The 25,624-nt window shown below is 40.4% G+C and overlaps 2 protein-coding genes across 2 annotated transcripts in view; one reads left to right on the forward strand and one right to left on the reverse strand.

Moving 5' to 3' along the window:
• On the forward strand, positions 1–25,525 carry HABP4 (hyaluronan binding protein 4). Its single transcript, XM_082074930.1, has 7 exons — positions 1–556; positions 10,073–10,220; positions 11,032–11,193; positions 13,242–13,331; positions 21,391–21,559; positions 23,070–23,252; positions 24,981–25,525. The coding sequence occupies exons 1-7, from the start codon at positions 274–276 to the stop codon at positions 25,035–25,037; spliced, it is 1,092 nt and encodes a 363-aa protein (XP_081931056.1). The 5' UTR covers positions 1–273; the 3' UTR covers positions 25,038–25,525.
• Positions 24,534–25,624, reverse strand: part of CDC14B (cell division cycle 14B) — a 57,108-nt gene continuing 56,017 nt past the window's right edge. Inside the window, exon 14 of the mRNA XM_082074923.1 lies at positions 24,534–24,724. Coding sequence (XP_081931049.1) covers positions 24,697–24,724 — 28 coding nt within the window. The 3' untranslated portion in view covers positions 24,534–24,696. The remainder of the gene's footprint in view (positions 24,725–25,624) is intronic.

Genomic DNA, 25,624 nt, shown 5'->3' on the forward strand with positions numbered 1-25,624 from the left:
GGGGTGGGTGGCTGGCCGGCTGGCTTCGGGGCTGGTCGGAGCTCCGCAGCGCGATTGGCTGCCGTGGCGCGGCGAAGGGCCGGGCAGCGGCCATGGTGCGGCGGTCTGGGTGGTGCTGAGCCGGAGTGGGCGCCGGAGCCTGAGCCGGCGCGAGGCAGTTCGTGTGGCGCTCTCCTCCGCTGCTGCGGAGCAGGAACACCCCTGGTTGGTTCAGCCCCTGGCGCCGCCGCCTCCGCAGCGCCGGCGGCGCGCGGGGGGCAGTCGGCCTCGGCGATGATGAAGGGGACGGTGGGCAGCTCGGTGGCGGCCGTCATGCAGGAGAGCTTCGGCTGCGCCGTCGCCAACCGCTTCTACCAGCTCCTGGACGACGAGTCGGACCCCTTCGACATCCTCCGCGAGGCCGAGCGCCGCCAGCAGCAGCGCAAGAAGCACGACGAGGCGGCGGCCGCCGGGAGAGCCGGTCCCAGCGGCAGGGCGGGCGGCGGCAAGAGGGAGTCCCAGAAAGAGTGCAAGCAGCCCGGGACCTCTCCCGCGCGCGGCGGACCGCCGCAGCCCGGTAGGCCGGCGGCGCCTCCTTAGCGGGGCTCGGTGTGGGGCGGTGGCGCATCAGCGGGCGCCGGGGGAGGCTCAGGGCTGGCGGGCCCGCGGGAGGGGGAGCGGCGCGGCAGCCGGTTCCCTGAGCAGTGCGGTCCCGGCGGTGCTGGTGCGGGCAGCCCCGGCCGCAGCGCCGTGTGTGTCGCCGCTGGCAGGCGCTTGCCGGTACAGGGTCAGCGCAAGTCTGAGGAAGCCCCGTTTGCTGTACGTCCTTGTGTCGCTGTGACTGCGTGCCCACCTGGAAGTCCCGCTGGAGAAACAAGTGGCAGCCGGGGCGGCTCTGCGCGTGGCCGCGCTTGGGCACGCTCTCCGCCCGCACTCTGCCCCAGCTCCCTCGGCGGCTTCGGGAGGGAAAACGGGCCTTCAGACGACTAAAGGAACACTTCAGAAATAACCCCGAGAGGCGAATGGAAGATCATTAACTCTTCCACTGCAGCAGCTGTAGTTTTTATGCTGGTTTTGCGTCCCTGTCGATGCATCTTGTGGCTTCTCACCCTGGCTGTTTTCTATCGGTGTCTGATGCTCCCAGGCTAGCTTTCTTGGTACCTGTGAATTTTCTGGTACTTCAGCTTCTTCAGGGTTATAGCGTGTCCGAAAATCTGTGCTTAGTTTGCTTTAAGCTTGCACTGATGCCCAAACCTGATTTCCTGGGTGAACTCTTTAACACGGTGTTCAGGAATGGTCTAGGTTGTTTGTCAGCTGCTAGGTTTTGATACTAAATTTTGCTTGGGGGAATAGGGAGCCAGTTGGCTCTTATGTCAGAATGTCTGGCACGGTCCTCCTTGCAGCTGAAGGCTTTGCTGGGCTATAGCTCCTTCCATTTGGAGGCATTTTTGTGAGAATGATTGTTGTTACTTACACGGTATTGTCTCTTGAGAGCTGGCTGTCGGTTTGTAAATATTGACAACCTCTGCACAGAAGAGTCTGATTTTGCTCTCGTGATTTGTAAATTCCTGTTCTCCAGCAGCATACCATGAAGCTTAACACAATAACTGTTCTTAAGATATCTTCTTCATGTAGTAAAGCCTACATACTTTAACTGAACCGAGTGTTTTAATGCCCTAGAAAAAGGTGTGGCCTTTCAATCAGGGTTATTGTTCCATTAAGTTGTTGCCAGTGCTGCCAATTCCATTGCTTAGACTTACAGTCTTAAACTGCTCTGACAGTGATTATTTGACCTTGTGGAGCAGAGAATCTTTGAAGGATGCACTAGTTAATTAACCTCTTTGTAGAAGGTGATCTTAACAAGTTGTCACTATCTCTTTTGACAGTTGTACGAAACTCATCTTTTGCAGTTCCTCTGTGGTTGTTATGTGACTTTGTCAGAGGTCTCTGCCTGTAAGGCCAATACTTTAATAAAGGATACTGTACTCTGGTTATCGACAGAAAGTGAAGGTGCCTGTTCAGTCATCAACAGAGTCTGAAGTCTTGAGGTAAAAGTTCTTGAACAAGAACTGGTGGTTATCAGGACTGTGGAACCATGTGAGCAGCATCCTTTACTTCCTACTTGTCTATAGATATCTTAAGCATGCAGATTCTGAGTGTAATTCAGTGGTAATACACAGCGACCCTGTGGAGTGTCTTTGCCTATTTTCTGCTGCCTTGATATTAAGAAACTCAGTTTCTTGCATAGAGACATCAGGCACGTGCATCTTGTTTTAATTTCCTGCTAATTTAAAATGGAGAAAAGACTGCTGGTTTATAGTAGCCTTTGTGCAAGTGAATTAACATCTATCTTAAGAAGAGTTACTTGGTCTGAGAAATGCTGCACTTTCTTCTTTAAATAAAGTGGCTACCTTGCATTTTGTGTGCATTGCATGTTTATGTCTTGGGCTTCTTGTAAGGACTGTAAATGTGTAGTGCTCAGGATGCTAAACCAGAGAGTTGAGACTTGGTCTTACCTGTGGGTAGTTGACAAATATAAAGCAAGTGGTGGATTTAGGGAAAAATCTTTTCTGGTAACAGAGGGGTCAGCATTTTATTTGTATTTATACAGGATTCAACCATAAAAATTCTTGATACAGTAAAAGATACACAGGGCTATCAGCTTAATGGTTAAGAATGAGTAACCACTTGGAAGCGTCTTCCTACCAGCTCAGTTTGGTGTAAAGCTGCTAGTGATGGACAAATTGCTAGAAGAGTACAGCTCTGCATGGGGGAATAAATAATAATGATTAAAATTACTTAATTATAAAACTTATGACTAAACTTACATTTAAGAAAAAAAAAGAAACAAAGCACAGACACACAAAACAAAACCCCCACAAAAAAACCCAACAACAACAACAAACTTAAGCATTTTGTGTCCAGCCTATCTTAGTGTTCTGGTGGTGGTGGGTATTTTCTCTCCCGCCCTCCTGCCCCAATTTTGGGCATAACTCCTTCTAATTTAATTTCACTATTTAGGAATTAAACACCATAAAGCAGCATCTAGACCCATATGCACAGCTGAATCAGATTCTGATATTACAGTTGAAATGACAAATTCAGTTTGTATTGCACTAGTGTTCATAGAATAATCACAAAACAGCTCAGGTTGGAAAGGACCTTGAAGGATTGTCTGGTCTAATATTTCCTGGAAGAGTTGGCAAAGAAGGGATCATCTATCACCCTGTCCAATTGCATCTTGAAAACCTCCAGTGATGGGGACTCCACCATGTCCCTGGGTGGGTTGTTCCAGTGAATGATTCTTTCTGATACTGAAATGAAACCTCATCCAAGTTGTACCTATTGTCCCTTGTCTTCTCTATATGGCTCCTTGTGAAGAAAGAGCCTCCTTCAGCTTTGTAGATGCCCTTCAGGTACTGGAATGTTGTGATGAGGTCCCCCGAGTCTTCTCCAGGGAGAAGAAACCTGTCTCCTTCAGTCTTTCCTCATCGGGTAGCCTTCTAAGAGGCTTGTTGCAAGATAATTCAGTACTTTGACCTTTAGACTCCAAACTATTTATTATCAATTGACACAACTGTTAGGAGACTATTTTTTAATCTTTCTTTAAGGAGAAAACAGATTTCATAGCGTAACAAAACCTACAATTTTGACCTTAATGATGTATTTTTTCCTTTTACTGACTGTACTGTTTTGTGATTCTTAGACTGTACGCTGAGGATTTGGGTAAAGGCTGTCTGTAGGTATTATAGCTCTTATAATTGTACCACTTAATGTTAACTCAGTTCATTCTTAGCACAGTGGTCAAACTGCATTTGCCAGCTCTTTATTCAAAAGGCTCAGTTGCAGCGCTTGCATTCTTTACCAGTCCAGGCAAATTAAATTTGTTGATCATGCAGTATTAAGCTCTGTTCTGTTGAAATCTCTAAACCTTTGTTGCTAATACCTCAAAAAGGTTTTCTTCTTTCATGTATATTGATGACTCGTGTAACATTTAGGTGTAGTTCCTGAATACTACATGTACATTTGAGTTTTTAGCTACAGTTTTAAGTTAACTTGGCATGGAATGATTCTTGGGAATCTTACCTTATACTGACTGCTGTTTTCTTATTTTTGAATAACTTATTCCGATATTATTCTTTTAGCTATGTAGTCATAAAGATTGTCCAGAGGAAAGCAGCAGTAGGCATTTCTGTAATTGAGTACTGGCACACATGAAAACAAAATACCACAGAATATGGTCTGACTCTGTGTCTCTTTTTTTCTTCTACTTGGGAGAAGAGACCAACACCCTCCATGCTACAGCCTCCTTTCAGGTAGTTGCAGACAGCGATAAGGTCTCCCCTTAGCCTCCTTTTCTCCAGTCTAAACAGCCTCAGTTCCCTCAGCTGCTCCTCATAAGGAAGCCTGCAGTGCTGTGGGGCTGGGAGGCAGGCTGGGCACAGTGGCTGGGATGCACTGTGGGGCAGACAGCAGAGTGGTGGGCAATCCCTTCCCGGGGTCATGGTGAAGTTCATTCCTTTGCAAAGCCCCGGGGATGCCCCAAGCAGCGGTGCTGAACCCCAGGTGTGCCCCCAGCAGTGCCCTGCAGCTGGCTCCAGCCTGCGGGGACACACATGTGAAGGGGAGGAAATAAGGTTGTGCAGTCTTAAATCTGCTGTACTCTGAAATACAGCAAAATTAGTCCCTGAGAGTGCGAACTGTCTTTTACTATTTCCAGTTACAGCTTTGTTGTGAAGGAAGATTAGTTGTCCATGTGTAGGTGTTACCATGTAACTGAGATGTCAATGAAGTAGTGTCTTTGTGTGCAGCCATAATTAATGACAGAAATTGTTGAATTAGTGCACTGTTTCTCCACTTGCCCTCATTCCAGGCCAACTGGAACAGTATTCCTGTTTCGTTTTTGTAGTTACTTCAATTCCTCTGAACTCCACTTAAATTGTTTCTTGTGGCTCAAATTTTTTCATTTAAATATTAGCTATTAAGCTGAAAGCAGAGGAAAGAAGGATCTCTTGGAACATGTGGAAAGAGAGATCTGAATTTAGCACCAGTGGCTGTACTGCTGTTAGCATGGAACAAACAAACAAAAAATCACAGTTTACATTTTTTATTTTCTATGTAGGTAGGTGGGAAGTCTGTGCTAAAGGAGCTGTGAGCGGGGTAAGTAACTGAAGTTTGCTGGTACAGGTTTATTTATCCCAGTAAAAGAGCTGCAGGGCAGTGACACTAATTATATCCTGTAAATGAGCTATAAAATGGCAGAGGAAATTCACTATCACCAAGTGTAAAGTAGTGTATGTGGGAGAGCATGAATTGAGGTGGGGGGCAGCGTTGCAAGCTATACTGCAACATGAAAGGTTTTGCTAATCCAAACTTTGCAGTTCATGAAAGAGAGCTTGGAGTCATTTGGACTATTATGAGTGGAACAGCAAGTCTGTTTCCAGTTACCATATGGAAAAGAAGCAGTGTTGACAATTACTGAGGTAGCACTGTCAAGACTAGAAATTGAATTATTATGTCTTTGAAGGAATCTCATCTTCCCACCTCTTGAAATGTGTCCGTTCTTTTGGTCACCTCAAAGATATTAAAACTAGAAAAAGCATACATCTTGGGAGAAATGTGAATTAAGGTTTTTGTTTTGAGAGTAGGTGTCTGAGGATACAAAAGAAGTGTATATAGAACTGCAACTGAGACTTGGAGAAGGGAAAGAATATTGGTTGTTTCTTATTTTACAGAAATAAAGGGATATAATTTCAGGCAGATTTTGTGAAATAAGGAGAAATTATGCTTTTTCTACGGAGACTGTAGTTGACCTGTGGCATTTCTTGTTACAGGGTGATGTTGATGTATCAGTGCATGTATCTATTCACACAGCAGTTTGTGTAAAGACATGGCAGCCCATCTCTGGATCTGTCCTGTATGAATCGATGCTTACAGTCTTTGATTCAGAAAACCTTTAAGGGTAGATTGCCAGATGGAAGGTATTTTGTTGTTACTTTTTCCTTTCTTCAAATACATGCTATAAGACATAAAAGTCTTTCATCTGGCTACTATGGTTGCTTTAATGTTCATCCCAACTGAATCAAAACTACGCGCAGTTTGCCTTTGCCATATTGCCATATGTGCTACTTGGGCAAAATAGAAATAAGTTTTGGTTTGGGACTTCTTCATCCCAGACTGCATTTGTGGAAGTGAAGTATTGATGGAGCTGTCTCAGTGTGTCTGAGTGTCGCCCATTTGGATGGATTGGTTTCAGACTTGTGGGAATTCATAAAGCACAATGATGTAGCCTTGACAGCAGAATTTTTGGGTCACAATACGAGGGTTTTGTGCTCTTTACAGCAGTAACCTTCCTCAGCCTGTGAATATGCACGCATGCCAGCGGCCGCCCTCACCTGTCATGCTCATTACAGGAGGGAATGGGGGAAACAGAGCAAGATTTCTGCTCTAGCTTGTAGTCACCGATTGCAGTTGCAAGCTGGGCTCCTTGTGGTTTTTGTCTAAAGTCAAAGTTTCCTGCACAGAACAACATATTCTCCCTTAAAAAATAAAAACTAAAAGAAGGTGAGAGCATGCTGTCTTGGCAAGAGCCAGTGAAGAGCCCACAAAACCTAGAAAACTGTCTCTCCCAAGCAGAAGTCCTACTTGTTTGAGGACAGGTGATAAGGGTAGAGCAACTTGGTGATAGCTAGGCAATACCACTACAAAGGCAGCTAGGTTTTGCTGCATTGTTTGAAATCTGTCTGTTAACACATAGATATGCAGTGTCTGAGAACACAGGCAATGCTAGTTTTAAAGGTATGATTTCTGCTTTCCCAGCTGAGAATTCTGTGATGTATTCAAAACAATTTCTAGAAGGTCTTCTTGTCTAAATGCTGCAGTATAAACAAAACTGATAGTGAAATACTATTGTGGGAAAAATGAGAACTACTTAAGTATGTTAAGTCTGTATAATGTAGAGTTTTAACAGTCGCTTGTAAAACTGGGATTCTTTTTTCTTTAGCAATGTCTAATTCTATAACCTGGTAATTTTAATATTTAGAGATGTCTTTATAATAATATCTCAGCTGCTGCTTGTGAAAAAAAGCTGGGTCTGTTGAAACAGTTTAAGCATCAGATTTCTTTTCTGATTCCTCAGTTTAGAAAGTAAAGTGACAGGTAACTCAGCCGACAGACGGGTCTGCTGCAGTAACCACTGTGGGGAAGTGGAGGTGAGGTGGGGCAGTGTCTTCAGCTGAATACAGATTACAAAAAAACACCTGAAAGAGAAGTTAAACTTGGTAACTAGGAAAGAGTGATCTAGAGTTTTCAGCACGATGTTTTTAAGACCTCAGGAAGATGATCCACAAAATGCCAGAGCTTTTTCTGTCGTTTTGAAGGAAACCTTCATACAGATTCATACATCAAACAGACAGGAGGTATACTTGTAGTTAATGAGCGTTCAAAGTGTAGCCCAGTTATTTTTAACTGAAAGGTATTATGGCAGTGCTACACAAGATTGCTTCTGTTATGGTTTGGTGTGGTGTGTTTGTATTTCCTCCCTCTCTCCACCTCCAAGAGTAGGGGGCTCTTAAGTTATTTAACAATGAGTCTGCATTGGGAAGAACGTATGGTAGAGGATGAGAATCTGATAGTTTATGCTATCTTTGCTGCCAAGGTTTGGTTTAGTTTGCCTTTATATGTAGAGCTGAAAGACGTGCTGGTGTTTGTGACCTGTTTGTAAATCAGTTCAAGATTTAGCCCTGCGGGTGACTTTGCTTATTAGAGAGGTGAGTTGCTTCATACTGTGGATTACCAGTGGTGCCTCTCTGTCAAACCAGTTAAAAATGTTTTTATACAGGTAGCCAGTGCCACAAATAATCTTTGAAATGTTTAAAATCCATTTCCAGTAGCTATATCCACCTGTTGGAATCAAAGTGAGATAGCCTTGGACAGAAATCAGAGTAGAACTGACTGCTTTATTGAGCACGGTCAGTGCTAGTGATGTTTAATACACTGACATATTTGGCAAGACTTGTTTTGAAGTACTTTTAAATGTACTTAAGTGTATAGAGACCATCTTATTTTAAAATGACGTGTGCATGTTCATTTTTTAACATTGCTTTACTAGTTCTACGGAGCTCTTTGAATACAAAAGTGAAATTGGGGCTAATACTAAATATGGAGGGAAAGTGGTTTCTGACTGCTGCATTGTTGCCAAGTTAATCTGTTTAGAACAACTGATTCTGCTGATAGCCAGTGAGAGGATCAAAATAAATAAAAAGGCACTCTTCTATTGCACTTACACATCCAGATGCAAATAAGATAAGTAAAAATGAGGTCAGAAATGAGTAGTCATTTTTTTCCATAGCACGATTCCAGTATGGAATTAACACTTGTATAGTAGGTGGTGTAGTAGACATGTACGTAGAGCAGACCCATTTCCCAACAGCATGTACAATTCTGTATTCTTTACAATTTTGCTCTTTATTGAAGCATCCTGGTTTGAAAAGCTTACTCAAACTGATTTCAAAAGTTGTCCATTATCCGGAGGTCACATCATGATTTTGGGCATGTAAATATGCTTGCAGCTCTAAGGATTGAACATTTCCAAATCTTGAGAAGAGACAATTACTGGAATGTATTGTATCAAGTGGTTTGTAGTGTAAAGAAAACCAAAGCTAGAGTTGCTGCTGCAGCACAAATAGAAGTCTCTGTTGTGTACAGATAGGACTGTCCTAACTACATAACAAAAAATTTTGTTTACCACCCTTTGATGTTATTCACCAAGAGGATAGTTATTTTACATTTTCTTTTTAAAGATTATGTTACAGACTTCATGCTTGCCACCTAGGCTTTGATCAGAGATCCTCTTATATGAGCATTTCTATGGAGCTATTAGTTACTTTACCTCTTAATATTGTAACATAGCATAGGCTTTTTTCTCTTTATGTGCTAGCAACAGAGGCACAGTAGCCAGGACAGTCACTTGTCTATTAACCTGAGTTCCGTAACTTGCCTAGAGTTTCACAGGTGCTTCTTGTGGAAAGAACATCTTGCTTTTGTTGGTCTCAGAGCAGTGTTTCTGTAGTTTCTTGCCTAATGGACTTAAACCAACACCTTTTTCAGGCAACAGTGTAACTCTAGGGGCCTAGCAGACAGAAGGCTTGCTTTCTTCTGGAGAACTTTGCCCTAAATAGAGCATAGAATTTGGGAAAACGGGAAAGGAAGTATATAGTGAATGTTATGCTACGTGTATATAGGTTGAGTGGAAAACCTCAGTTTATTCTCTCTTCTAATACACAATTTCTCTGCATTCACTCTGCCCAGCCTGTTCCTCCTTAATCCTGACAATGGTCAAACAAAACCCTCAGAAGCTTTAATGTGTTTTATGTTGGAATATATTGACATTTTTGCATCAACTAGTGGTATTGGAGTCTTTGTAGTTACTGCCTGGGTTTCTTCTGCTTAGACTCAGGGACTTGTAGTGTTGGTGAATGACGCTCTCCTCCATACAGCAGTAATAGTAGGAGGTGACTCGCTTCTGATTGTTGGATACCATAGCTGTGAGCTTAGATGTGCAGGCTCAGATGTCTAAATTCCGTTCATCTGGCAAGAGATGTCTCATGACTGACAACTAATGCCTCTCTCTAATGGTTCTCCTCTTTCTTCCACCTTTGTTGCTTCTGCATCTATCCTGCAATTCATGTCTTCCTTTGAAGCTTCTCTGCCTTGTCCTCTAGTACACTAGCAAGATCTTTGAGAGAACATGAGAGAAACCATTTTTGTTCTCCATTTTGGTGACTTAATGTGAGCAAAATGAGATTTTTCTTTAGCGTGTTTTTTTTTTTTTCTGTGAATGTCTGAGCTGTGTCAACCCCTGTAGTATTTTTACTTGAGGCAGGTTCATCAATACAGAAGGGAAAGTAAGTAGATGTCTTTAAAACAGTGCCTGACAACATTAACTGTAAGTGCTTTTAATATTTTGGTGGACTTGGTATTGCAGACGGTGAAGCAGAAGACTATAAGCTGTAATCAACTCAGTCAGTAGTTTTGTAACTGCAATTGATTTATTATTAACCTGTTCATAATCTATATTTGTGTGTGTACATAGGCCAGAAGCAAGCACCTAAGCGGGGAGAACAGCAAGGATTCAGTAACAGAGCAGCAGATGTGAAACAAGACAAAACTGAATGGAGACCATCTTTCAGGGAATACCGCTCCTATGAAACAGAAAGACAAGTGGAATTGGCAGTGGAAAGGTATGTATCATACAGGGAGAAGTAAGGTGCCTCACAGAACATGTGCACAGGGATGGAAAGGGGAAGACTTAACCTTCTTAAAATAGATCTAGACGTGACTCGAAGACATGGTTGCATTATTAGTGTGTAGACTTGTTGCAGGACGACTTGGTTAGTTTAGCTGTAATTTCAGCTTCCTCACAGATTGATTTGGAGCAGTTTTGTTAAATGTTAGAAGAATAAGGCAAAACTGAAAAGTTAAAGATCTGAAAACATAACCCCTAGTCTGCAACGTAAATGTTCATTTCTGAGCTTGCATGCCAAGCTTTGCGGAATATGTGGTGCACGTTCCAAGTTAAATGAGTGTTACTGTTCAAACTGAAAATAAACTTTTGTCATACTATTTATTGCTTGGTGAATGTATAGCAATTTTGCTTTTTTTATAAGTACTAGAAAATGCCACTTTAACTTGTAACACTTGAGAGTGTGGCTGTTCTTACTTTACAGAACAGTAGTTGGTATTTAACAAGTTCCCTGAAACTTTAAGCAGTTGTGTATAAACCTGGAGTTAGGCAGTGTCGCTATTCCCTAATAAAGTTGCTGAAGATTTGACAGTTTGATAGTGTTTTATGTTTTATGTTCAATTTAAGTCCATTTTTAATGCAAAACTAATACAACCGTACCACGTGTTGTGTAGAGATGCGCTCTAAAAATTGTACCGTGTTATCATATACTGATGTCTCTCACAGCTGCACAAATGCAACCATATGTTTTTTTCTCTTTTTTAACTGTTTTGTGGGAACCAAAATCTGACTAGAATTCTTGTTTTTAGACCAAGTGAAAGATTAGACCGTGAAAGGCCAATAAGAGGTCGTGGCAGAGGAAGAGGTGGATTACGAGGTAGAGGAAGAGGTGGTGGAATACAGAGAAGTTCTGATGGCTTTGACCAAAGAGGAAAATGGGAATCTGAAAGACAGAGTGAGAGTGATAAAATGTAAGTGTTCTGTATGCTGCTTCTTACTTGGTGTACCAGTAAACAATAGTCATAATGGCAGTAATGTTTCTTAGTATTCTGTTCCCTTCTATATCCAAGTTGCCTGGCAAAAAGTTAGTACTGATTTTAGTTTCAAGTCGCAATGAAAAAAATAAACAAACCTCTTAAACTCACAGAACCCTGTTTCTTTCTCTAGAGGATGAAAGTAGATGATAAAAAGGGTGGAGGTGGAGTTCGCAACTGCGGAACGGTTAAAGATGACACAAGATACAACGTGTACTAGTGCCCACCATAGATCATCATTTTACATGGCTCACGTTAGATCATAATTTTCTGTTCACCAGTTGTGTGTTCATTTTGAGCTTTATAAGGCTTGCTTTCTATTAATTGTTATGCTGAACATAGTTTTATGTTTTTCTGAACTCACCTTCTTCATAGTGGTGAGATTTATTTGTAGCAAAGGCATGGCGATATTTCTTAGTTAAGACTGCCAAAATCTTTTGATTGGGGCCAATTTGTTTTTTAACTGAAATGTTACAATTTTTCTCAATTGGTGAGTCAGTGGAACTTTGGTATTTAATAGCATTGCTACTAAATGCTGATTAAAAGATTTAAGCTCTGTTAGTGGGCTTAAAATCCACTATCTTTTTCTCAAGTTTTATTTGTAATTTCAAAATTGCAAAGCTGTAATACAATTCAGTGTGGCTCTGGAGGTCATATTTAGCTGACTCTGCCACTGAAGTGCACAGTAACAATATGTGGTGGCTTATTAATTAGATTTAAAAAAAATGGGAGTGTTCAGTTCTGTATTTCTCTTATTGGTCTCTGTTCAGACTTGCAAAAAGCTCACTGAAAATGTTGACTTTTGTTCATTCTTTGCACCTAGCAATATGCCACTTTTTCCAGTAGCTTTTGTTCTCATATGCATATAGAACTCTTTATTTGATGGCTGATAAGGAGCAGAGAAAAGGCAGCACTTTGAGCTTGGAGCAAATATTTTTGATCATGTAAACATTCTTACACAATATTGTTTTAAAAACAAAATTTCATTTTTAAACCTTAGATCGTGGATTTGGGCCATTTGGCTAAAAGGTTGAAAAATACAGCCTTGATGGCTTCTAATTTGGAGGGCTTGATATGCCAAGTTCTTTGGAAAGGCTATACTAATATCTGTCTCTTCTGTAATATTTAATACTAAAACTGAAAGATTGGTTAGTTACTTTGGGTTTCAAAACACAGGATCAGCTAGATTAACATAGTTTTGAGCTGACAGAAGAAAGTCACGGACCAAAAGCACAAAACCAGCTTCTGTGGGATGTCAGGGAAGGTTGTATGAACTTCATAAAGTACAAGAGGGAAGATTGTATGAACTTCATAAAGTACAAGAAAATTAAGATCCCTTATATTCTCCCTATTTAATTTTTGTTAGTTCAGTAGCATCAGAACTTACAATATAAACATGAGATATCAATGATTTCTTGTCATGTGGTGCCTGTGGTAGAAGTGACATTAAACTGGAGTTACGTAAACAATGATGCTTAATGATGCATCAAAGCTAGAAGGTGTTAATATTAAATATGTGCGCCTGCCAGTGGAATGAAAGCATGCTATTGCTCTCAAGTGACAGTGAACCAGTGTTCATGTTACAGAAAATACAAACTTGGAGTATGAAGTGTAATGTTTTAATAGTCGAAAAGGAACAAAAAGGCAAACCTAAACATCAGTGATATACTAATCAAGTACTGGTATTAGTATTCATGATTGAATTATTTTGTCTTCATGCACGCTTTTCACTCTTTTTGATTAAAAGTACATAGAAGTTGAATTTTCCTGATACTTCTTATTTTGTTAGTCGCTTAACTACTCACTTAGTAGATCTATTTTCTGCTTATGATCTTAGAGTTTTTCTCCTCTACTTTCTCCCCTCCAAAGGAATTATGGAAAAAAAAAAAATCAATGTATTGATCTGCAAGGTTTTTTTCCAATGTGACCCATTAAGACTTGGTGGATTGTTTGTGTTGTGTGTTTTTGTTTTGTTTTTTTTACAGTTTTAGTGGGATGGAGCAGACTACTCCTACGGAAGAGACTGCAGAAACAGCTGAGCAGACAGGGACATCTGAAGGAGAGCCTCTGAACAAGTATAGTCTGATTAAAATATTTTCTTTATAAATGCAAAGAAAACAATTGACTGTTATTGATCTACTTCTATGGGAGGCACACTTGAAATATGAACTGTTAAGTTAAGCTAGTGCACATATTTAAAAATAGAAAAGCTTTGTCTATATTTGTGAGTCAAGAAAATGCATCACTGACTAAAGCTTGGTTTATGCAGCTACAGATTGCATTTATTTGCCAAGTGATGCTTATATTCCTAAGACCTGCTGATAATTTAAGGAGGAGCTACATATTGTCTGTTACCTATTTAACTTGGCTAATTTGTAGAAAACTTTAAAAAGCAGGGTAGTTTTTATGAGAAAAATATTCAAGGTGCCTATGCAATCATACAAACACAATTAAAACACACGAAGATAGAATTCTCTTAAGTCAGTATTCATCAATCGCTAATAACGATGCAGTTGTTATCTGTTCATGAAGAACCTCTGCAGAACTTGAAAAACTTGCTGGAATTGGTCTTGCAGTGACCCTTAGAAGTAGGGAGGGAGAAACTGCCTCTTGTCTTCTAACTTGCGTTCTTATCAGTGTCCAGTGAGAACTTACTTCACAGGAAATAAACACTGGCTTAAGAAAAAGTAACTAGACAATCTTGTCTAAGTTAGAGACTTTAAAGAATAATCAGATACCATATGGTGAATATCTTCTAATGAGTGAAAGACAATCAGTTCAGTACGTCAGCCTTCTCTTTTGTTGCTATGAAGTCTTCTTTACCTAGAGATGCAGGTCCAGGTATTAGTGGCTGTGGTTAATTTCTTAATTATAAATCTACCTGGGACTACAAAACCTATTTTATATGTTCAGGTTGTATAACCCTGTAAGAAATTGGGTTGATGTAGCTTGGATTTCTTTTCATTTTGAACTAGCTCTGAATATATAGCCAGAGGTGAGTATACATGGGGAAATCTCTCTCTGAAATGGAGTGACCGTGACTGGATTTCAAGAAGACTGTTTCTAGACTAACTCAAATCAGATGGGTAGTGTGGATAAACTGTCAAGAATGCATTGTATTAGCTAAATAGGAAAGCAGTTATTCAGCTTTTTTTTATCATCAACTACAGGTACCTTGACTTGTTTCAAGATCCAATTCAAGCTCTTTGTAGATGTGTCCTGACATCAGTTTCTTTTAGAGCGTAAGGCTTGAAAAGTGTATATTTAGTGGCAAAGGCATCTGGCAGAATCTGCTGGTTATCTTTAATTATTTTCTCTTTCTCAGAGATGACTAGGTATTTGGGCAGACTGTGGGCCTTTCTGGAGATTTTACTCCTCTTTAGTTTTTTTAAAAAAGCTTTGTTTAGGAATAGTCCACTGAAATCCAAAAGATTAAAAAATGCAAGTAACATGCAATTACAAAATTCTGCGTAGTGTGTTCTTTGCAGTGCAGTAAATATTGCCCTGAAGACTCACAAATCTGTATGCAAAACACGAATTACATGTACCTTATTCTACTTACCTCTGAGGGTAGTGTCAACTCGGGGACTGTACTTAATTTTAAAACAGAAGAGAAAGCATTGTGCAAATAGAGCCTAGGTAATCAGGGAGGGTTGTATGGCATAGACCTTAAAAGTGTGGATTTTTTTCTTTTTTTTTTTTAATAATTGAAAGCAAAGCTGGTGCGGTCTGGTTTTCATGCTTCAGGTTTTATTTGAAGGCCTTGTATGCTGTGTTGTTTTGACTAAAAGTGAGTTAATTTTCTTCATGTAGTTAGAAACTATTATTTTACATAGCTAGCATGGTCATTGTTTGGATTTAGCTTGAGAACAAGAAGATAACACCCCGGGACAGAACTAATATAGCTTTACAGTATCTTTGAGTTGGAATAAAGGCTTATTGTCTGGGAGATCGAGGCCTTGCTGGGCTCACTGTCTGGAGGTGCGAGGCAGCGGGGAAGGTGGGCATGGATGGGGCAGAGCTTGACCGACACCCAGGCTGATCAGTGAGAGTATTCCATGCCATTGGTGTTGAGCTTTCTATTTAAAGAGAGTTGTTTTTTTTTTATGTCTGGGGAGATGGAGACCCGTCTGGTTCTGCTCCATTTCGGTGAATTTCCATTTGGGACTTTCCTTTAGTTCAGTGATTTGCCATCCTGCCGTTTTGCAGTGGCTTCTGCACCTTTCTGCCTTTGTGGCCTTTTCACTCTCCCTGCCCAGGATCGGCTGTTCAGGACCTGGGTGCTCTCTCTTACTGACACCGTCTGCTTGACATGGACGGAGCTCTTGAGGAATGTGTTGAGCATCTTTTATATTTTCAGTTTTATAGATAACAGTAGTAGTAGTGGTATATTGGTATTACTATTTTATTAAACTGTGTTTGTCTCAGTCCACGAGTTTCTCCCTTCCCTTTTGATTCTCCCCCTATTTGGGGGGTAGGAGGAGTAAGTGGCTGTTGTGGTTATGATTGCTAGCTTTGGTTAAACCGTGACATATGCTTAGGTTGCTCTTGCTCTCTGGAGTTGCTGTTTTCTGGCAGGTAGCATAAAGCAGCAAAAGCTTCTAGCAAGTCTACTTTCTGCTTTCACCACAGCCTTAATACTGAGGGTGTAGGGGTGTGTGTTTGCTTAAGTTACTGTTAGGATTGTTCTAATTTTGACTCTTAAATGTAGCAGCTCCAAGGAATCAATTTCTTTTCTACTGCTTTGTTGCAGTTGTGTGCTTGTAAGGAGAGATGGAAAGCTTCAGTTTGTTTCTTCTCCCATTCTCTTTCCTGTTTGAACTGTTTCCATTTAAAAGAAGGGGGAAAGTATTCCTGGAAACCGGTAGTAATCTGTCTGTGGGGAGATAATGTATAGCTTTCTGTTGTGGTACTGGCTAATTTCAGTGCGACTCTGCATAGACTTCTGTGGGCTGCTTGGCTTCAGGACTGTGTCCATGTTGTTCTTGAGCTTCCATTTGCGAAGTATTGCAGGACAAGAGTTTCTTTAATACTTCTATAGTATAAATCACGTTATTTCTTTCCATATCTTCAAATTTCTTTGAGTGCACCAACAATATATCTTGGTAGCATCCCAAACTGCATACTAGTAGCTGGGTTTTTTTGCTGCATGTAGTAAGTATAAAATACACAGCTAGTACAGCAGTATAAGCTTTCCTCACAGCTGCTTGCTGCTGAACTTGTCTTCATAGTCTGAACAATGTAACATGTTGACTGGTAATTCAAATTAATAGATTTTTCTTTTTAACCAGTGTGACACTAGTCTATTCAATTCCTATCAAAGGTATTTGCAGAGTTAGTATTTATTATTTGGGGTTTTCTTCCATTTATTCACACAAGACGTTCTTCCTTTTTGGTGGAGCTTTGTATTCTTCTGGTCATTTAGTAGGAAGCTTTCAAAATTTGTCTTCACGTTTGCTGACCTATTTGCCCCTCTCTCTGTTTTTTTGAGTAGTGACATAAAGCTATCCATAGACCAGACCAGATCTTCCTAAGTATTGGGTTGAGTGCTTTTCTTCTGTAGTTAACCTGTACAGTTGTTTGCTTGGTATTCCCATGTTTAACTTTGAATTTTGCTGTAAGTGGTGTTAATGCTCCTGTAAATGATGTTTAGTAGGAAAGATTAATGTAATTGGTTTCTTGATAAAGGCTGAATAAAAATTTGTGTTGTGCAGCTGAATAATACAACAACCTATCTGAAAAAGACCCACTATCATTATTTTTATTGATGTGAAAATGATCAGTAGAAAAACTGAGCTCAATGTCATTATTTTCTGTTTGCATTTCTTGTGCATATTGATGTGTTCTCGTAGAGCTGTTCCTGCAAGAAAGGTATGCACATTAAACAAGGTGTAGCTAGAAGGTTATGGTGATCTGCTGAAAACATGGAAGCAGTAGGAACCATTACTGAGGGCTTCCACTTGATGTTCTGGTATGAACTTGCACTGTGAATTCAGTTTATCCTTGTCCAGAGGCCACACTTAGGTGTCTAGCAATATTTTGTAAGCATGGTTGTTGGTGTGCTAAGGAGCTTATTAACCTGATAAATGAAAATAGGCACTAAGCAGTTACTAAAATTTGTAAGGTTAAAAGGTAGAAAGTAATGCAGAGAGTGCACTTTCATGCAGGCTTGGTGCACAAAATAACCTGCTACAATCAAGTCTCGGTCCGAAATGTGATGCGCACGTTGCTCTGCTTCACTAATGGGAGGTATTTCCCCTTGGGAGTCTTGGCATCCTAAAATAAATTTGTACTACTAATAACCTAGCAGTTGAAACCATCTTTTGGATTAAAAATCAACCTGTACTTTCCAGTTGAGAAAACAAACTTGCAGTGTAAATCCACCAGAATTTCCTCTAGCACAGGCATGTGGTTGTTTTTGGTAGATATGTACTTTTGAAAGCAATACCTGTGATTGCTTTTTTGAGAGATCAAGTTGCTGTTTAGTGAAATGTCCTCATGTTTTCTTATGATCATAAAAATTTAGATTTGAAAGTGGTCTTGCTGACTCAAGGTGTCACTAACCATGCCATGACCATGAGCCAGCACTGTGCCCTTGTGGCCAAGAGGGCCAGTGGCATCCTGGAGTGTATTAGAAGGGGGGTGGTTAGCAGGTCGAGAGAGGTTCTCCTTCCTCTCTTCTCTGCCCCGGTGAGACCACACCTGGAATATTGTATCCAGTTCTGGGCCCCTCAGTTCAAGAAGGACAGGGAACTGCTGGAGAGAGTCCAGCGCAGGGCAACAAAGATGATCAAGGGAGTGGAGCATCTCCCATATGAGGAAAGGCTGAGGGAGCTGGGTCTCTTTAGTTTGGAGGAGACTGACGGGTGACCTTATTAATGTTAACAAATATACAAAGGGTGAGTGTCGCGAGGATGGAGCCAGGCTCTTCTCGGTGATGACCAATGGTAGGACAAGGGGTAATGGGTTTAAACTGGAACATAAGAGGTTCCACTTAAACTTGAGAAGAAACTTCTTCATGGTGAGGGTGACAGAGCACTGGAACAGGCTGCCCATGGAGGTTGTGGAGTCTCCTTCTCTGGAAACATTCAAAACCCGCGTGGACACCTTCCTGTGTAACGTCATCTGGGTGTTCCTGCTCCGGCAGGGGGATTGGACTGGATGATCTTTCGAGGTCCCTTCCAATCCCTAGCATTTTATGATTCTTTGATACCTGTGCAACCTCTCATACCTCTGTAGTTGATCTTAATGTCCTACTGATAGAGATTTCAATAACCCTTGATGGTCTTTCTACTTTGAAAGTAGAAACTACTATGTCCTTTTTCTTCTGACTGTCTTGCTTTAACATTGTGGATATGAAAAATTCTTTTTTTAGCATTATGTATGTTTCCTCCTCAGCATGTCCTTAAAGGCTTCCTGTGTAGAGAACGTATTTTAGATTTCATAGCTGTCTTGCAGTTCTATTCTGGCCTTTATCTCTGTTCCTACGTAGAAGACATTACTCAGCTGAGACCTTGTTTTGCCCTACTAGCAATGACAGGTGCCCCAAACAAAACTGTTGATGTGTCTCCTTATAAAAGTACACTGTTGCAGAAGGGACAAGGCTATTTATTTAATGTTCAGCTTGGCTGGGTTACCTCGAATACTCTTGCTCGGTTTGAGGTCCCTCCTTTGAGCTGCCTTGCTTAGTGGTTCTTCTGGTGTTTGGGCAGCTGATGCTTTTTGCCTGAGAGTACGTATTTCTTCTTGTCCTCTGGACTTCCAGGAGTTGTTTGCTTTGGTGGTTTGTTTTCAAATCACTTACTTGGTCTGTTCAGCATCTCGCATGACTGGTCATTCTTTCAGTATTCTTGAACACCTGTGCTATTGCCCTTTCGTTTTGCAAGCTTTGTGCCGCAGGAAATGCAGTAAATGTCTTATGTATCACACAGTGGATAACTGCACAGAGCTGGCCTTAAAACTCAGCTCAAATGCTTTTTTTCATTTGCAGATTGAAAGATTGACACCTACTTCTCAAGTAACTGTTGCAACCAGTTCTGTATCTTTCTAAGGCTCTTGCCAAGGACTGAAACAGCATCTCCCTAATGGGGTGAAAAATTATGAGGAGAGGAGTTTGATTCTGTCCTGAGACAGTGGCTTAGGAAGAAATTAAACCAATTTAATAGAGCCCCTCTTTGTTAGTTTACTTCCTCTTTTTTTCTTCCTCAGAGTGCTTGCAGCTAGTTTTTCCAACATCTGTTCACAAAACTGAAGCTTCAAATAATTGATAAAAAATTTTCTGGCTTCTAACTCTTGAGGACAGCAAATAGAAAAGTTTGGGGTGCAATTGGTTCTTAATGCTCTTACACATGGAACAGTATCTGTTGGTGTTTTTCCAGAGGTAGCTGCATCTTTCACCAGTATCCTTTTTATTTAACTCAGTAAACTAGTTAATTTTTTTCTTAACAGTCCTTCTAATATAGTTTCAGCTCTATGGCCATCAGTATGGAGCTACAAGCTGCTTACCAGACTTTTAACTTCTGGTTACTCTAACGGGAATTTTCAAAATACCAGGGCATGAAGGCATGTCAGAGGGTAGGCATAAAGTACAGGACTTTTGCATATTTTTAATTTACTTTTTCTACAAAGCACATTTAAAACTGTGTTCATCCTAAATCAAAATTAAGGCCTGTCTTAGTGTTTGATTCTGCTTCTGTGTGTCACATGCTGGGTGCTTCAGGAAAATATTGTACACTTTTGACTGCCAAGAAATAGATTGGTTCTCTGCAATATCAAGTTGGAAGAGGGAACAGGCCTGTTCCTATATAGGATACTTTTGAACGCACAGAACACTCCCAACAAATATGTGTGTTCTGATAGGGTTGTTGCACAACTTAAAAAAAACCAAAAAGCACAGTTCACTGGCTGTCATTTGACTCTGAATCTTTCCATGATAAATTTCCAACTTGCATCTAACCAACTGCATGTTTATGTTGGAAAAATAATCAGCATTTGATAGAAGACTTGGTGCTGCCATTGAGTGAGGAAAAACTAATCTATAGTTTTTCCACCAGAAGGAATCTAATGAAAGAGTTTTCATGTCAGGGAAATACTCAACCAGCTTTGAACGCTATTGCAGTGTGTAAGGGTTTTGTTTGGGTGAAGGGAGAAATGGTTTCTCAAGTGTCTGGTGGTAATCAGTGCAGCTTTTCCTTAGCATTCTGCTCTTAATGAAAAGGTACACCTGTAGTGTACTCTAATAGCTGCTGGTCCTGGGCAAGTCAGTCTTGGTCAGCATCAGAAAAGTGGCAGCAGGGTAGCCAAGCAGAGAAGAGTGAAGAATCTTTGGTTTTGTCTTATGAATACAGACATAAAGCCCTGGACTTCTATCCTTCTAGCTCAAAAATATGCAAGGCATATTCTGATGTATTCCATATGTTTTTCTTGAAAATATGATCATTATTGCACTTTGTGACAAATTGAAACTGGAGTAGGTTTTATCTGGTTTTGCCAGGTGATACTGTGTCCTTGTGTGCTACTGCATCTGACAAAAGAAGTCAAAGAAGCATCTTGTGAAATTAACAAATGAAATGTTAATAGTTACATAGAAGTGATGTGATGGTGTGATCATCTTGTCTTTTGGATCACTGAAAGCTGTGCTGAAACATGAATATGTCTTGTATTGTCATCCTTCAGTATGAGTCAATAAAACCATACAACTGTGGTGTTTTAGAAGTGCTGCTTGGTATGCTTTTTTTTTTCTTACTATGGCTGTATTTTCCAGGAGTAGACTCACTGTTAAACATTAGGCCTGACAATATGCCAGATCAAAAGACAGACTGGTTTTGTCTAGAATGCAAAGTGCCTGAACTTGCAATGAGACTGGATAAATACCAGAACGTACTACAGAAGGCTGGAGACAGCATTTGTTCATATGACTAATTTCAAACAGGCCATAAGTATGTTTTCCAACTTACGTTAATGTATAACTCAGACATCGAGTTACTGTGGGGAGTAAGTGAAACTGAGGATAGTAATTTAGTGAGAAACATTCCAAATGTTTTGTTTAGTATCCTTACTTTAGAAATTAGTGTTCTTGTTCATCCTGGCATGTTGTAAGCTAATGCTTTTTACTTTACAACTATAAACCTTTAGAGTTGCTGAAGGACAGCCAATGGAAGAAGTAGTTCAAGAAATGACGTTAGATGAGTGGAAAATTCTTCAGCAACAGAATCGACCAAAGCCTGAATTCAACATCCGGAAGCCAGAATCCACTGTTCCTTCCAAAGCAGTGGTGATTCACAAGTCAAAATATAGTGATGATGTAAGCATTGCCTCAGGAATTCTGTAAACTCTGCTTTATGCCCAGAGTTAGGAAACTGTCTCTGTTCTTTTTCTACTAGTTTTAGTATAACCCAAACAGACTAGAAGTTTGTATCTAAGCTTTGTTACTGTAATGACATATATGCCCCCAAACTTGCTTTAAACTTACTGTCTGTTCATTTTCTTCTCTTGGCTCATCACTCCTGTTTTGTGTGTAAATACGCAATCCATGAAGTTATTCTACATTACGGCTCAGTCTTAGCAATATAAAGCCTTGCTGCTGCCACCTGTGTAGATCTCTGGTAATGCTGCTAGAGAAACTTGGTTTACTGAACACTTCTTGTCTTAACTTTGAATCCCATCTAGCTTACTTGCTGGTATACACTTGTACATATATATTAAACTCAGGTTTTGGTATCTGTTAGTGTGGATACTAACTGTCCTATTTCTCACGTGTGCTGGGTCCCCGCTTTTATTGTGTACTTAGAATATATGATTCCCCCCCACACTGTTTTAGAGTCCCACTTCTTAGAAATAACTCTGGAGAGCTTGTTCTGCATGTATGAATGCACATATTATCCTTTGTCTAGTTATAATATAAACATCAAAACTCGCAGCTGTTTAAGTCTTAATCAGTTTAGGTCATTGAGTGCTTCCAGGGAGAGACACTAATACTGAAGTGGCCTGCATCCTTTTTAGCCTGGCTTTTGGTGGTCACAGTTGTCATTATCCCATCTTCCTTCTCTGAGGGAGATGGTGGTAGGGATGAGGAGAATATCTTTCACAAGCTCTAAAGAAAGTATGCAAGTGTGTGAAGTGTGCATGCGAGTTGCTGTTCTTTTTGCCTGTAAAGTTCCTTGGCTGGCAGTATCAAAGGACTTTGTCAAAATGAACATAAAATAAGAGGTACAAGAACTGCATAACATGGACAAGTCAAACCTCTTTGTTAGACATTGTGTAAAGTAAGTGATTCATCACTGTATGAGATGAGTTTACCTATGTGTTAACATTACTACAGTGCACATTAAAATTACGGTGGGAAATAGTCTTACATCCACTAACTACTAGGAATACACAGAGTTAAAACAACAGTAGTCTCACAGCTGCAGACAAATTGACTAACAGATCAGGTAGCAGCCAAATACTGTGCTTTGCTATGGCCTTTTAACAATTAGTTGAAGATAATTGTAGGTTGTGTGATTCTCTAGTCCCTTAGAAAACATTGTAGATTATATTATTTCTGAAAAAGCTCTTCAGTGTTACAGACCGGGTATGGAAGAATTTGTTGCCAGGACTCTGAGCCAACAAAAACTATCCCAGGCATCTGGGAAGATGCAATTGCCTCACCTCTGTTAAAACCCTGTGCAAGTTAAGGCCTGCCTGCGACTCTGGATGTCATCTTGATTTATCTGCTGCTTAGTCTGTTATAAAAGTATGCGTGTGTATATGTACTGGGGAGGGGAGAAGGCTGTACATGGAAGCTGTAGGCTTTAACCAGATCTTCTTTTTAGCTGCAAAAAGAGAACTTTGAAGATGATTCTCATATCTTTCGAAGACCAGTGAATGACATAACATCTCAGCTGGATATTAATTTTGGGAGTCTTCCTCGCCCTGGCCGTGGATTAAGAGGAGCACGAGGTGGTCGTGGTCGTGGCAGAAGAGTTGAGGAGACGGGACCTCGACCAGAAGTAGTGGTAATGATTTTTGTGGTCTTTATTGTTCGCTTAGGGAGGTTGGTTTTTTTTTTTTGTAGTTGTTGTATGTGTGTCCCACCCCTTTTTGTGTGGAATTATTGATTACTGTAGTGACAGGTTTGTTTCTAATTCCTGCCTCATAGTATGTTGGTCTGGTTATTTTGGGTTCTTGACCCATATCATGTTACTTAAAATTAGGTATCAGTTCAGGCTCACAACTCTTAACACATAAATTTGAAAAGGTCTCATTCATTGCTTTGATGGTAACTAGAGGAAAGGATACAGCAAAGATTTGTTTCTACAATGAGCCTTTATATGAATTTGAAAATAATTAAAATTACTAAAGGCTTGTATCCCTTACAAAAATTTCAGCGTAGTACAGTAATGGCATTTTGATTACTGGGAGTGAGGTAAGTGAATCTGGGATCCTACAGATTAAGACAGAATCCAACAGCATCCTACAGAATGATACAAGTGTTCAATTCAACCATTAAGAAAACTTCAACTGACCTTTTTCTCTTAAAAAAAAAAATGCACTGAAAAATGACATTTTTTTCTTCATACTAACTGAAGGTCTCAGTTTAATTCTGCCTTACTCATATGAGAGAAATACTTCAAGGTTGTGACCTTACTGTATGATACAGAAGTTATTTGATTAATTTGTTTCGTCTGAATGAAAAAAGCACTTTATAATAACGGAGCATAGAGTTTTAAACTACAATCCAATACATGCAGTAACCTTAGGATGTAAAAAGATAATAATGCTGCTTCTAAAAATGACAGTATTTTGGGTGAGATTGCTTTACTCATTCTCTTCATTTCAGGGCTGCAGAACTTGTGATGCTCAGGTCCTTTCCAGGCAGTAGATCAGCATTATAAATATATTCACACTGAAGAAATTATAGTAGTCATAACTTCTGAGATAAATGCATAGCATTTTGTCACAGTTTAATTGCAGGGCGACAATAAACAGCAGCACATGTTTTGTGAACCCCCTCCCCTTTTCCCCCCCTCTCAATCTCCCGTCCCTACTAAGGAAAGGCAATAGGAGGGCAAAGAGCGAGAGGACTTGCAAGTTGGAAAAGTGTTAAAAATGTTTTACTGATACTACTAATAAAATAGAGAAAATAATACAAAATACACAAAACCAATCTTGAAATTCCCCAGCAGCTCAGCAGCGGCAGCAGCAGAACAGGCACCCCGAAGTCCTGGGTTGGATTATGCAGCAAGCTGGAACTGGATTCAGTCTGTCAGTAGGCCTCAGATCACAGGGACAGCAGGCAGGGTCCTCCCCAGATGTTGGCCATAGTCAAAGAGAGCAAGACCCTCATGATCTCCCACCTTTATATGATGTATGATGTGGATGGGATGGAATACTTAGGTGGTCAGTTTTAGTCACCTGTTATGTTCGTTCCTCCTTGCAAATACGTGATGTGCATTCTTATCAGTGACCTTGCATTCCATTGCTGTGTCTGTTTACAAAAACATATAGCCAACTTCAGAAAAGTGCAGTTACTTAAAAGAACTTAGCTGAAAAGAAAATTCACTAAAAGAGAAACTGGTCTTGTTTTTGACAAAACCAGGACACATTTCTGTGATAGTGATGGATACAAAGCATTTAACTTGAATAGAAGACCCCTTTTCAGGGTAAAATACATGTACATAGCTGTCAGATGCTTTTGAAATGCATTCATTTTTACAAAGCTTCCTTTCTTTCTTTCTTTATAGGTGCACCTTGTTGCTCCAAATCCTGATGATCCCGAGGATTTTCCAGCCTTAGCTTGAAGAACCGTGATGAAGGGTGGTATTTCAGAGTAGCTTTAGTGTAGCTGTGAAGAGACCAGTTTTATGCTGGTGTGGATAAAGAAAGTCTGTTGCTACTGGAAAAGCTGTTTGGGTGTTTGGTGTGGAATGGTTGTGGCCCTGTGCTAGTGGAGTTGGGTTCTGGGGATACTGGTGGGCTGGGATCCTGCCAAAGGTTCCTGTGTCTGCCTCCATTCGTGAAAACTGTGTGAAGGCCTACAGTACTTCACTACAAGTTTTCAAATGAAGTTCAAGAGTACAGTGTTTAGAATGTGTATATAGAGATTATATTAAGTTCTCCATGACACCGTGGTGAAATGTAAACTGTACAATGTAGTTTGCAATTGGGACTCTTATTTCACTATAAATTTGAAAGCTGCTTTCCCTGTTTCCTTGAGTGGGGTGTAAATTTCACACAGTCACAAGCTGCAGTTCTTTGGAGTTTGGCAAATAAAGGAAAGTGCTTATGAGTTTGGGTTTGAAGCATTATTCTGACAGGTCAGAATCACAGATTGAAGCCTTTGCTATTTGGATGTAGTCTGGAGAAAAAGCCAAACAAATTAAAAAAG

The sequence above is a fragment of the Streptopelia decaocto genome (assembly GCF_964273445.1).
Source record: "Streptopelia decaocto genome assembly, chromosome: Z".
Classification (NCBI taxonomy): Eukaryota; Metazoa; Chordata; class Aves; order Columbiformes; family Columbidae; genus Streptopelia; species Streptopelia decaocto.